Source organism: Delphinus delphis, chromosome 13, assembly GCF_949987515.2.
Source record: "Delphinus delphis chromosome 13, mDelDel1.2, whole genome shotgun sequence".
NCBI lineage: Eukaryota > Metazoa > Chordata > Mammalia > Artiodactyla > Delphinidae > Delphinus > Delphinus delphis.
Genome location: NC_082695.1, coordinates 51,405,488 through 51,420,839, shown reverse-complemented (window position 1 = coordinate 51,420,839; position 15,352 = coordinate 51,405,488). Strand labels below are relative to the sequence as shown.

At 37.8% G+C, this 15,352-nt stretch overlaps 1 protein-coding gene across 1 annotated transcript in view; it reads right to left on the bottom strand.

Annotated features, from left to right (window-relative positions):
• The window catches only part of KIAA1328 (KIAA1328 ortholog), a 385,660-nt gene that overhangs the window by 142,957 nt on the left and 227,351 nt on the right, over nt 1-15,352 (bottom strand). Inside the window, exons 7-8 of the mRNA XM_060028920.1 lie at nt 14,199-14,872; nt 7,846-7,953 (exon numbers count right to left, since the gene is read on the bottom strand). Of these exons, the coding sequence (XP_059884903.1) occupies nt 7,846-7,953; nt 14,199-14,872 (782 nt within the window). The remainder of the gene's footprint in view (nt 1-7,845; nt 7,954-14,198; nt 14,873-15,352) is intronic.

Genomic DNA, 15,352 nt, shown 5'->3' with positions numbered 1-15,352 from the left:
TTTAAAAAATTAGCAAAGAGCCAGGGACCTCTGGGACAATAAACTAAAGCTCTAATATACATGTAAACAGAGTTCCAAAAGGAGAGGATAAAGAGAATAGGGAAAAAATATATTTGAAAAAACACTGGCCAAAAATTCTTTATATTTCATGAAAACAGCATTCTCAAACATTGATTTTGGGGTGTAAACTGATTTAACTTTTTATGAAAAGCAATTTGGCAATGTGAATCAAGAATCTTAAAAGGGGGGAGAGGGGGAAGATGGCGGAAGAGTAAGACGCGGAGATTACCTTCCTCCCCACAGATACATCAGAAACACATCTACACGTGGAACAACTCCTACAGAACACGTACTGAATGCTGGCAGAAGACCTCAGACCTCCCAAAAGGCAAGAAAGTCCCCACGTACCTGGGTAGGGCAAAAGAAAAAAGAATAAACAGAGACAAAAGGATAGGGACGGGACCTGCACCAGTGGGAGGGAGCTGTGAAGGAGGAAAGGTTTCCACACACTAGGAAGCCCTTTCGCGGGCGGAGACTGCGGGTGGCGGAGGGGGAAGCTTCGAAGGCACAGAGGAGAGCACAGCAACAGGGGTGAGGAGGGCAAAGCAGAGAGATTCCCGCACAGAGGATCGGTGCCGACCGGCACTCACCAGCCCGAGAAGCTTGTCGGCTCACCCGCTGGGGAGGGCGGGGCTGGGAGCTGAGGCTCAGGCTTCCATCCGCACGCAGGCAGAGGACTGGCGGCGTGAACACAGCCTGAAGGGGTTAGTGCACCACCGCTAGCTGGGAGGGAGTCCGGGGAAAAGTCTGGACCTGCTGAAGAGGCAAGAGACCTTTTCTTCTCCCTTTGTTTCCTGGTGCGCGAGGCGAGGGGATTAAGAGTGCTGCTTAAAGGAGCTCCAGAGACGGGCGCAAGGCGCGGCTAACAGCGCGGACCCCAGAGACAGGCATGAGATGCTAAGGCTGCTGCTGCCGCCACCAAGAAGCCTGTGTGTGAGCACAGGTCACTCTCCACAACTCCCTTCCGGGGAGCCTGTGCAGCCCGCCACTGCCAGGGTCCCGGGATCCAGGGACAAATTCCCCGAGAGAACGCACGGCGCGCCTCAGGCTGGTGCAACGTCACGCAGGCCTCTGCCCCCGCAGGCTCACCCCGCATCCGTACCCCTCCCTCCCCGCAGCCTGAGTGAGCCAGAGTCCCCCAAGCAGCTGCACCTTTAACCCCGTCCTGTCTGAGCGAAGAACAGACGGCCTCCGGCGACCTACATGCAGAGGCAGGGCCAAATCCAAAGCTGAGCCCTGGGAGCTATGCCAACAAAAAAGAGAAAGGGAAATCTCACCCAGCAGCCTCAGGAGCAGCGGATTAAATCTCCACAATCAACTTGATGTACCTGCATCTGTGGAATACCTGAATAGACAATGAATCATGCCAAATTGAGGAGGTGGATTCTGAGAGCAAGATTTATTATTTTTTCCCCTTTTTGTGAGTGTATGCTTCTGTGTGAGATTTTGTCTGTATAGCTTTGCTTTCACCATTTGTCCTAGGGTTCTATCCGTCCGTTTTGGTTTGTTTGTTTTTACTTTTAAAAAATTTTCTTCTTAATAATTATTTTTTATTTTAATAACTTTATTTTATCTTACTTTATTTTATTTTCTTTTATCCTCTTTCTTTCTTTCTCCTTTTTCTCCCTTTTATTCTGAGCAGTGTGGATGAAAGGCTCTTGGTGCTGCAGCTAGGAGTCAGTGCTCTGCCTCTGAGGTGGGAGAGCCAACTTCAGGACACTGGTCCACAAGACACCTCCCAGCTCCACATAATATCAAACGGCGAAAATCTCCCAGAGATTTCCATCTCAACACCAACACCCAGCTTCACTCAATGACCAGCAAACTACAGTGCTGGACACCACATGCCAAACAACTAGCAAGACAGGTACACAACCCCACCCATTAGCAGAGAGGCTGCCTAAAATCATAATAACTTCACAGACACCCCAAAACGCACTACCAGACATGGACCTGCCCACCAGAAAGACAAGATCCAGCCTCATCCACCAAAACATAGGCACTAGTCCCCTCACCAGGAAGCCTACTGAACCCACTGAACCAACCTTAGCCACTGCGGAAGACACCAAAAACAATGGGAACTATGAACCTGAAGCCGGCAAAAAGGAGACCCCAAACACAGTAAGATAAGCAAAATGAGAAGACAGAAAAACACACAGCAGATGAAGGAACAAGATAAAAACCCACCAGACCTAACAAATGAAGAGGAAATAGGCAGTCTACCTGAAAAAGAATTCAGAATAATGATAGTAAAGATGATCCAAAATCTTGGAAATAGAATAGAGAAAATGCAAGAAACATTTAACATGGACCTAGAAGAACTAAAGGTGAAACAAGCAACGACGAACAACACAATAAATGAAATTAGAAGGGATCAATAGCAGAATAACTGAGGCAGAAGAACGGATAAGTGACCTGGAAGATAAAATAGGGGAAATAACTACTGCAGAGCAGAATAAAGAAAAAAGAATGAAAAGAACTGAGGACAGTCTCAGAGACCTCTGGGACAACATTAAACACACCAACATTCAAATTATAGGGGTTCCACATGAAGAAGAGAAAAAGAAAGGGACTGAGAAAATATTTGGAGAGATTATAGAAAACTTCCCTAATATGGAAAAGAAAATAGTTAATCAAGTCCACGAAGCACAGAGAGTCCCATACAGGATAAATCCAAGGAGAAACACGCCAAGACACATATTAAGCAAACGGTACAAAGAAAACATATTAAAAGCAGCAAGGGAAAAACAACAAATAACACACAAGGGAATCCCTATAAGGTTAACAGCTGATCTTTCAGCAGAAACTCTGCAAGTCAGAAGGGACTGGCGGGACATATTTAAAGTGATGAAGGAGAAAAACCTACAACCAAGATTACTCTACCCAGCAAGTATCTCATTTAGATTTGATGGAGAAATTAAAACCTTTACAGACAAGCAAAAGCTGAGAGAGTTCAGCACCACCAAACCAGCTTTACAACAAATGCTAAAGGATCTTCTCTAGGCAAGAAACACAAGAGAAGGAAAAGACCTACAATAACAAACCCAAAACAATTAAGAAAATGGGAATAGGAACATACATATCGATAATTACCTTAAATGTAAATGGATTAAATGCTCTCACCAAAAGACACAGACTGGCTGAATGGATACAAAAACAAGACCCATATATATGCTGTCTACAAGAGACCCACTTCAGACCTAGAGACACATACAGACTGAAAGTGAGGGGATGGAAAAAGATATTCCATGTAAATGGAAACCAAAAGAAAGCTGGAGTAGCAATTCTCATATCAGACAAAATAGACTTTAAAATAAAGACTATTAGAAGAGACAAAGAAGGACACTACATAATGATCAAGGCATCGATCCAAGAAGAAGATATAACAATTGTAAATATTTATGCAACCAACATAGGAGCACCTTAATACATAAGGCAAATACTAACAGCCATAAAAGGGGAAATTGACAGTAACACATTCATAGTAGGGGACTTTAACACCCCATTTTCACCAATGGACAAATCATCCAAAATGAAAATAAATAAGGAAACACAAGCTTTAAATGATACATTAAACAAGATGGACTTAATTGATATTTATAGGACACTCCATCCAAAAACAACAGAATACACATTTTTCTCAAGTACTCATGGAACACTCTCAAGGATACATCGTATCTTGGGTCACAAATCAAGCCTTGGGAAATTTAAGAAAACTGAAACTGTATCAAGTATCTTCTCAGACCACAATGCTATGAGACTAGATATCAATTACAGGAAAAGATCTGTAAAAAATACAAACACATGGAGGCTAAACAATACACTACTTAACAATGAGACGAGCACTGAAGAAATCAAAGAGGAAATCAAAAGATACCTAGAAACAAATGACAATGGAGACACAATGACCCCAAACCTATGGGATGCAGCAAAAGCAGTTCTAAGAGGGAAGTTTATAGCAATACAATCCTACCTTAAGAAACAGGAAACACCTAGAATAAACAACCTAACCTTGCACCTAAAGCAATTAAGAGAAAGAAGAACAAAAAAACTACAAAGTTAGCAGAAGGAAAGAAATCATAAAGATCAGATCAGAAATAAATGAAAAAGCAATGAAGGAAATGATAGCAAAGATCAATAAAACTAAAAGCTGGTTCTTTGAGAAGATAAACAAAACTGATAAACCATTAGCCAGACTCACCAAGAAAAAAAGGGAGAAAAGTCAAATCAATAGAATTAGAAATGAAAAAGGAGAAGTAACAACTGACCCTGCAGAAATACCAAAGATCATGAGAGATTACTACAAGCAACTCTATGCCAATAAAATGGACAACCTGGAAGAAATGGACAAATTCTTAGAAATGCACAACCTGCCAAGACTGAATCAGGAAGAAATAGAAAATATGAACAGAGCAATCACAAGCACTGAAATTGAAACTGTGATTAAAAATCTTCCAACAAACAAAAGCCCAGGATCAGATGGCTTCAAGGCGAATTCTATGAAACACTTATAGAAGAGCTAAGACCTGTCCTTCTCAGACTCTTCCAAAACATAGCAGAGGGAGGAACACTCCCAAACTCATTCTACGAGGCCACCATCACCCGGACACCAAAACCAGACAAGGATGTCACAAAGAAAGAAAACTACAGGGCAAAATCACTGATGAACATAGATGCAAAAATACTCAACAAAATACTAGCAAACAGAATCCAACAGCACATTAAGAGGATCATACACCATGATCAAGTGGGGTTTATTCCAGGAATACAAAGATTCTTCAAAATACGCAAATCAATCAATGTGATACACCATATTAACAAATTGAAGGAGACAAACCATATGGTCATCTCAATAGATGCAGAGAAAGCTTTTGACAAAGTTCAACACCCATGTATGATAAAAACCCTCCAGAAAGTAGGCATAGAGGGAACTTCACTCAACATAATAAAGGCCATATATGACAAACCCACAGCCAACATCCTCCTCAATGGTGAAAAACTGAAAGCATTTCCACTAAGAACAGGAACAAGACAAGGTTGCCCACTCTCACCACTCTTATTCAACATAGTTTTGGAAGTTTTAGCCACAGCAATTGGAGAAGAAAAGGAAATAAAAGAATCCAAATCGGAAAAGAAGAAGTAAAGCTGTCACTGTTTGCAGATGACATGATCCTATACATAGAGAATCCTAAAGATGCTACCAGAAAACTACTAGAGCTAATCAATGAATTTGGTTAAGTGGCAGGATACAAAATCAATGCACAGAAATCTCTGGCATTCCTATATACTAATGATGAAAAATCTGAAAGTGAAATCAAGAAAACACTCCCATTTACCATTGCAACAAAAAGAATAAAATATCTAGGAATAAACCTACGTAAGGAGACAAAAGACTTGTATGCAAAAAATTATAAGACACTGATGAAAGAAATTAAAGATGATACAAATAGATGAAGAGATATACCATGTTCTTGGATGGAAGAATCCACAGTGTGAAAATGACTCTACTACCCAAAGCAATCTACAGATTCAATCCAATCCCTATCAAACTACCACTGGCATTTTTCACAGAACTAGAACAAAACATTTCACAATTTGTATGGAAACACAGAAGACCCCAAATAGCCAAAGCAAGCTTGAGAACGAAAAACGGAGCTGGAGGAATCAGGCTGCCTGACTTCTGACTATACTACAAAGCTACAGTAATCAAGACAGTATGGTATTGGCACAAAAACAGAAATATAAATCAATGGAACAGGATAGAAAGCCCAGAGATAAAGTCACGCACATATGGTCACCTTATCTTTGATAAAGGCGGCAGGAATGTACAGTGGAGAAAGGACAGCCTCTTCAATAAGTGGTGGTGGGAAAACTGGACAGGTACATGTAAAAGTATGAGATTAGAACACTCCCTAACACCTCACACAAAAATAAGTTCAAAATGGATTAAAGCCCTAAATGTAAGGCCAGAAACTATCAAACTCTTAGAGGAAAACATAGGCAGAACACTCTATGACATAAATCACAGCAAGATCCTTTTTGACCCATCTCCTAGAGAAATGGAAATAAAAACAAAAATAAACAAATGGAACCTAGTGAAACTTCAAAGCTTTTGCACAGCAAAGGAAACCATAAACAAGACAAAAAGACAACCCTCAGAATAGGAGAAAGTATTTGCAAATGAAGCAACCGACAAGGGATTAATCTTCAAAATTTACAAGCAGCTCATGCAGCTCAATAACAAAAAAACAAACAACCCAATCCAAAAATGGGCAGAAGACCTAAACAGACATTTCTCCAAAGAAGATACACAGATTGCCAACAAACACATGAAAGAATACTCAACATCATTAATCATTAAAGAAATGCAAATGAAAAGTACAATGAGATATCATCTCACACCGGTCAGAATGGTCATCATCAAAAAATCCATAGACAATAAATGCTGGAGAGGGTGTGGAGAAAAGGGAACACTCTTGTGCTGCTGTGGAAATGTGAATTGGTACAGCCACTATGGAGAACTGTATGGAGGTTCCTTAAAAAACTACAAATAGAACTACCATATGACCCAGCAATCCCACCACTGGGCATATACCCTGAGAAAACCATAATTCAAAAAGAGTCATGTATGAAAATGTTCATTGCAGCTCTATTTACAATAGCCAGGAGATGGAAGCATCCTATGTGTCCATTATTGGATGAATGGATAAAGATGATGTGGCACATATATAAAATGGAATATTACTCAGCCATAAAAAGAAACGAAAATGAGTTTATTGTGGTGAGGTCAATGGACTTAGTGTCTGTCATACAGAATGAAGTAAGTCAGAAAGATAAAGACAAATACCGTATGCTAACACATATATGTGGAATCTAAGAAAAAAAAATGTCATGAAGAACCTAAGGGAAAGACGGGAATAAAGCCACAGATGTACTATAGAATGGACTTGAGGATATGGGGAGGGGGAAGGGTAAGCTGTGACAAAGTGAGACAGTGGCATGGACATATATACGCTACCAAACTTAAAACAGATAGCTAGTGGGAAGCAGCCGCATGGCACAGGGAGATCAGCTCGGTGGTTTTTGACCACCTAGAGGGGTGGGATAGGCAGGGTGGGAGGGAGGGAGATGCAAGAGGGAAGAGATATGGGAACATATGTATATGTATAACTGATTCACTTTTTTATAAAGCAGAAACTAACACACCATTGTAAAGCAATTATACTCCAATAAAGATGTAAAAAAAAAAAAAAAGAATCTTAAAAGGATTTATACATACTTTAAGCTAGTAGTTCTGCATACATTAAAAATGTATGTACAGAAATGTTCCTCAAAGCATAATTTATTGTATAATAGTAAAACCTTATATTATCCAATAACAGGCTTATTGATAAATATTGAGTAATATTCGTCACATGATAGATATTGGTTAAATGAATTAATATCATGTTTTCATAAAAAAGGACATCAGAAACTGGGATACACAAAAAAAAGCAAAAAATAAAATTCTGTATAAGCATAATCCCTATTATGATATAGAAATTATTATTATGAAAGAGAGAGGGGAAAAGGCCTCATAGGATTGTCTCTGAATGGTAGGATTATGAATGATTTTTATTTTCTTCTTTACACTTTTCTATATTTTTCAAAAATTTATAATGTGAATATATTTATTCATATGATCAGAAAACTGGATTCACCAATATGAAGCTATAAATATATACCAACCATATCCTTAATATCTGTGTGCTACGTATTTTGCCTTCACCGACCACCCAAGTTTACCTTGGTCCAGAGCCACTCTCATTCATATCCAGCCTCAGCTCTCGGGGTGTAGTAATGTCTTTATTAGCAACCAGTTCTCTTGACTTAAATACAGCTTGAGTTCTTAACCTGTAAAAATAGATTTAGACATAGAAATAGAACAAACAATACTAAAATTTGTATGGAACCATAAAGGACCCTGAATAGCTAAATCTTGAGAAAGAAGACCAAAGTTGGAAGCATTACATCCTCTGATTTCCAACTATATTACAAAGCTATAGTCAAAACAGTACTGGCATACAATTCAACACTAAAACACCAAATAAACAGGTTAAAAAAATGGGCAGAGGATCTGAATAGACATTTGTTCAAAGAAGACATACAGATGGCCAACAGGGACATGAAAAGATGCTTAACGTCACTTATCATCAGGGAAATGAAAATCAAAACCATAATGAGATATCACCTCACACCTGTCAGAATGGCCATTATCAAGAAGACAGCAAATAACAAGTGTTGACAAGGATGTGAAGAAAAGGGAATCCTCGTGCACTGTTGGTAGGAATGTAAATTGGTGTAGCCGCTATGGAAAACAGTACGGAGATTCCTCAATAAATTAAAAATAGAACTATTATATGATGTAGCAATTCCACTCCTGGGTATTTATCTGAAGAAAACAAAAACGCTAATGATTCAACAGAAAAGATACATGCGTCCCTGTGTTCACTGCAGCATTATTTACAATAGCCAAGATACGGAAGCAACCTTAGTGTCCGTCAACAGATGAATGGATAAAGAAGATGTGGTATATGTATATAATGGAGTATTACACAGCCATACAAAAGGATAAAATCTTGCCATGTGCAACAACATGGATGGGCTTGGAGGGTATTATGCTAAGTGAAATAAGTCAGACAGAGAAAGATAAATACTGTATGATTTCACTTATATGTGGACTCTAAAAAACAAATGAACAAACATAATGAAACAGAAACAGAGTCATAAATATAGAGAACAAATAGGTGGTTGCCAGAGGGGAGAGGGGTCAGGGTAGGTGAGAAATAGGTGAGGGAGATTAAGAGGTACAGTACAAATTTCCAGTTGCAAAATAAATGAGACATGGCTATGAAATGTACAGTATGGGGAATATAGTCAATAATTATGTAATATCTTTCTGTGGTGACACATGACAACTAGACTTATTGTGGTGATCATTTTGAAATGTATAGATATATCAAGTCACTATCTTATGTACCAGGAACTAACATAGTATTGTAGGTCAATTATACTTCAAAAACAAACAAAGAAACAAACTCATAGGAAAAAAAGGTGAGGTTTGTGCTACCAGAGATGATAGGTAGGGAGAAGGGGAATTAGATAAAAGTAGATAAAAGGTACAAACTTCCAATTATAAGCTAAACAAGTACTAGGGATGTAATATACAACATAATAAATATAATTAACACTGCTGTATGTTATATATGAAAGTTGTTAAGAGAGTAAACCCTAATGGTTCTTATCACAAGGAAAAAACATTTTTTTCTATTTAATTTTGTATCTATATAAGATGATAGATATTCACTAAACTTATCTTGGTAGTCATTTCATGATGTATGTAAGTGAAATTATCATGCTGTACACCCTAAACTTATACAGTGCTATATGCCAATTATAGCTTAATAAAACTAGAAGAGGGGCTTCCCTGCTGGCGCAGTGGTTAAGAATCCACCTGCCAATGCAAGGGACATGGGTTCAATCCCTGGGCCGGGAAGATCCCACATGCCACGGAGCAAGTAAGCCCGTGTACCACAACTACTGAGCCTGCGCTCTAGAGCCCGCGAGCCACATCTACTGAGCCCATGTGCCACAACTACTGAAGCCCGCACGCCTAGAGCCTGTGCTCCGCAACAAGAGAAGCCACCGCAATGAGAAGCCTGCGTACCACAACAAAGAGTAGCCCCAGCTCACCGCAACTAGAGAAAGCCCGTGCACAGCAACAAAGACCCAATGCAGCCAAAGATAAATAAATAAATAAATAAATATATTAAAAAAAAAACTGGAAGTAAAAAGAGTAAATCAGAAATAAATAGAAGTGAGAAAAATACTAAATCAAAATACAAAATCAAATGAGTAGACACACCCACACATACAAACTGACATATAAACAGTCACAAAGACCAATAAAACAGAATAGAAAACCCGGAAATAAACCCTTGCATATGTGGTCAACTAATCTTTGATCAGGGCACCAAGAATACACAATTGGGAAAGGATAGTCTCTTCAATAAATGGTTTTGGGAACAATGGACAGCCCCGTGCAAAAGAATGAAATTAGACCAGTATCTTACGTGTTACACGTCACATAAGAATTAACTCAAAATGGGTTAAAGACTAGAATGTAAGACCTAAAACCATGAAACTCCTAGAAGAAAACATAGGTGGTAAGCTCACTGACATAGTCTTGGTGATGATCTTTTGGAGCTGACACAAAATATAAAGGCAACAAAAACCAAAAATAAATAAGTGGGACTACATCAAACTATAAAGCCTCTGCACAGCAAAGGAAACCACCAACAAAATGAAAAGGAGACCTACCAAATGGGAGAAAATATTTGCAAATCATATATCTGATAAAGGGGTAATATCCAAAATATATAAAGAACTTATATAATTCAATAGCAAAAACCCAAACAATCCAATTAAAAAATGAGCAGAGGATGTGAATAGACATTTTCTCAAAGAAGGCATACAGATGGCTAACAGATACATGAAAAGATGCTCAATATCACTAATCATCAGGGAAATGCAAATCAAAACTACAATGAGATGTCACCTCATACCTGTTAGAATGGCTATTATCAAAAAGACAAGAAACAACAATTGTTGGTCAGGATATGGAGAAATGGGAATCCCTATATATTCTTGGTGAGAATGTAAAGTGGTACAGTCATTATGGAAAACAGTATGGAAAATCCTCAAAATTTAAAAATAGAACTACCATATGATCTAGCAATTGGGTATTTATCTTAAGGAAATGAAATTTGTATCTTAAAGAGATGTCTGCATTTCCACGTTCATTGCTGCATTAATCACAATAGCCAAGATATGGAAACAACCTAAGTGTCTATTGACAGAAGAATGGATAAAGAAAATGTGAGATACACACACACACACACACACAAACATACACACAGTGGAATATTATTCAGCCAGAAAAAAGAAGGAAATCCTGCCATTTGCAACAGTATGCATGAACCTAGAGGACATTACGTTCAGTGAACATACCAACATACCAAAATATGTGAGACTAACAGTGCTGAGAGGGATATTTATGGCCCTAAATGCTTCCAGTAAAAAAGAAGAAAAGTATCAAATCAATAATCTAAGCTCCCACCTTAAGACAGAAAAAAAGAACAAGATAAATCCAAAGCAAGCAGAAATAAGGAAATACTAAGAAATGAATCAATTAAATAAATGAGACCCGTATTATCTTGATACCAAAACCAAAGCCAGTATAAAAAAAGAAAACTACAGACCAATATCCCTCATACACATTGATGTAAATATCCTTAACAAAATATTAGTAAATAGAAATTTGTAGTATATAAAAAGTATTATACACTATGACCAAGGAGATTTATTCCAGGGATACAATGCTAGGTCAATATTAAAAAGAACTGTCAATGCAACCCACCATATTGGCAATCTAAAAGAGAAAAATCAAACAATCACGTCAATTAACACATAAAAGGTATCTGACAAAATTCAACAGTCATTATGGAAACTTTATATCATCTACAATAAAAAAAAATCAAACTTCATCAAAATTGAAAACTTTTGCTTTGTGAAAGATCCTTTTTGAGACTGAAAAGACAGGCTACAGACCAGGAGAAAATACTTGCAATCCACCTATCTGACAAAGGACTTATATCCTTTGAATATATAAGGAACTCTCAAAACTCAACAGGAAAACAATTCAAACAATCCGGTTGGAATATGGCAAGAGATATTAAAGGGACAATTTACCCAAAAGGATGGAAGGAGGGCAAACTAGCAAATGAAAAGATATTCAATATCACTAGCCATTAGGAAAATGCAAACTAAGACGACAATGAAATATCACTACACACAGATTAGAACATGTCAAATAAAAACCTGTGACACTATCAAATGCCGGAAAGCAGGTGGAGAAATGATCTTTCATATGTTACTGGTAGAAAAGTATTTTAAACTTAATGTGGTATAAGTTAAGTATGATCTTATCATAAGATTTAGCAATCTTACTCCTAGTTTTCATTTGTAGAAACAAAAACCTTAGGCCACACTAAAACTTGTATTAGAATATATAGCAGCTCTATTTGTAGCAGAAAAAAACTGAAAACAACCAATTGTCCTTTAACAGATAAATGGTTAAACATATCATGGTATATCCATATCGTGGAATAGTACTCAGAAATCAAAAGGTACAATATATGCGACAACCTAGATGGATGTCAAGAACATTATGCTGAATGAGAAAAGCCAATATCAAAATTTCACATACTGTATAATTCCATTTATATAACATTTTCAAAATAACAAAATTATAGACATAGACAACAGATTAGGAGTCTCCAGGGGTTAGGGATGGGGGCACAGAGAGTGACTCTAACAGAAGAGTACAAAGGAAATCTTGGTGGTGCTGAAATAGTCCTGTAGTTTGTTTGTGGTGGTGGTTACACAAATCCACACATGTGATAAAATGACATAGAAATACACATACACACTGTACCAATGTTAATTTACTAGTTTTGATAATATATTACAGTTGTATAAAATGTAGTCATTGGGAGAAGCTGGTTTTTGCAACTTCTATCAATCTAATTATTTCAAAATAAAAAGTTTTTAAAAATCTCTATACATATGCATAAACGTTTACAATTTATATACACAAAACTTGTTCAAAATCTGTGTTTCATAGCTCTTTCATCTAAGCTGGGGTGATCAAGAGAACAATAAAGACTTTATTATCATTATGCAGCACTATTTGAACATACAATCCTGTTCAAATGAACATGATGCCTAGTCTAAAATTACCCATTCTCCCCTGCTAGACTGTGACCTCTTTAAAGACCGCACTTGAAATTTTTTTTACCTATCCCAAGTACCTAGAACCATTCCTCACATAATATAGGCATTCGATAAATGTTTGTTGAATGAAGTTCTCAGGAGAGACTACACATTAACTGGAGTATTAGAGATTGGGGTCATAAAATTGAAGCAACATTTCAGCCTTTGGTTACAATCTTGTTACAAGAGACTTCATTTTCACTTCCTTTAAAAGCCTCCAGGTTTCAACAATGAAGAATAAAACTGATCATGAAGAGAAAGAGGAAGACCACTTTTGCTTCCTAGAAGAGTCAGTGTTACACTGAGGGAAAAATGTCAAGATGGAACTTTCAAAGAAATTAAAATTTAAAAAATATTAGGCAAGATCTGAAAATGAAAGAAAATTAACTCCAAGAAGTAAAAGAAAATAACACTAGTATTAAGTGTGTCTGTATAGGATCTATGTGTCTAAGAATGCGTACAAAGGGGAAATGGTATGTTTGACCAAGGAGGAAATGGCAGGGAAAGACACGCACACACACACACACACACACACACACACACACACACAATTCCCTATGAAAACTTGAAACTTACTTTTTAAAAAAGACATAAATGCCATATTTTCTTGTGTTTAAAATACAATTGTGTCTGATTTATTACTATTTTTAAACTAAGATAACAAACTTTATGACTCTGCATGTAAAACTATGCTGAACACTACATGATATAAAACAGGACTTTAGCTTTTGAAACATTGTTCTCAGGGAAAAATTGTTAGAGGAAGAACAGTTTAAATGTGGGTAAGTGTATAAGAAACTGGTTATTGAACAGGCTATGCTTCATGACCAGAAAAGACTGAATTTAGAAGGTTCCCATCATTTGTTGCATGGAATGATGACAGCTAGCCATGCTTCGGTCTGATTTCACATCCTGAAATCTCATACTTTTACTTAATGGTAATATTCTCTACAATGACATCAAACAGCAAAGGATTTTGTGTAACGGTAATATTTAAAAATACTGTCTTTCGAATCCAGCAAAAATTATACTGGACTGCTGAGAAGTAGATATTCTAAGCTAACATTTTGGAAGACAAGGTAATCTTTCAAGTCTTCCCCAAAAGACAGTGCAATTTACTTGCAAGTCATAGCTGCTGTGCATCTTGAGCAAACCAAAGTCCCGAGGAACTTCTGTTCCTACACATCTGTTATAGTAACACAGCTGTCATTTTATACTGTGTTTTCCAAGCTATAGATACTGCTGAAAGAACAGGTAGGACTCACCAGTTATAGTCCAGTCGAGACTGATGAAGCTGCTCCTGCTTTAGGAGTAGTTTTGTCTCCTGCTGGGCCAGTAGATGCTGAAGGCGTTCCTTTTCAATTTCCAGCTCCATTTTCTGAAGCATGAGTTGCTGCCTTCTATCTTCTGAGAGCTGCTTTTTGACATCAGTTTCACTAGGCTGCAGTGCCCCTTGGCCACGCATCAGAGATGCCCAGGAAAGCCCACAATACCTGCATGATTCCAGATGTGTCTTGGAATATTCAGGGACCATGTTTGTCGGATGGCTCTCACGAACATGATCCGCATTTTCAGAAAGTCTGTGACCACAACACTGACTAGGTGGAGTAGCCTTACGGTGTTGGCATTCCTTCATGTTCAGGTCCTCTGGTGGAACTTCCTCTGTAGGGACTGCATCTACTAGTTTTTTCCCTGGGGATCCATAATTACATGTTCTGGTCTCTGATGGCACCTTGTCCACATCCTCTTTGGGATAATGAAGGGCTGCTTGTTTCAAAGAATTATTCCTAAATTCCACAAGGGATTCTGAAGCTGAGTCCTGATTTGCAGACTTAGGCCTTTGCTTGGTTTGAGTGTGGGTTTGTGGTTTGGCTACACTCAAGTAGGAACCATCCAGTTCCACAGATGAAGACCAGAGAGTGCTTTTCCTATCGGATACCTAAAAGGAATCGCAAGATCACTTGTCAAATAAGAGCACAACAGGAGTTCTTTTGACTTTTCAGAAATCAGTGATATATGTTTACCAAGACAAAGCTGTGTTTTTGTCTTCTTAATTAATAAATGATAGTAGTCACATAGCTAAACAGACATGTGCCATAAAGCTAATCTCATTTTCAAACAATCTACATTTCAGTAAATCCACAAGGATGAGAAAAAGAAAGTGTTGCTGCTCGCTGCTTAAGCAAGATTTCAGGAATTGCAAATAATGAGGGGTATATAGCATCAACTTTGAGAAGAAGAAAAACATTGAATGTTAATGCCTTAAAATGTTTAATTTTGAATACTAAGCCAAGAAATCCATTCAGCCACCTTAAATATCTTTCGATTGGCCATTACATAGCATGAGGTTTGATGTAGAACATTTCACCTTATACTGAACAGGATGTTAGTTACTGCTAGAAATTTGATGAGTTCTTAT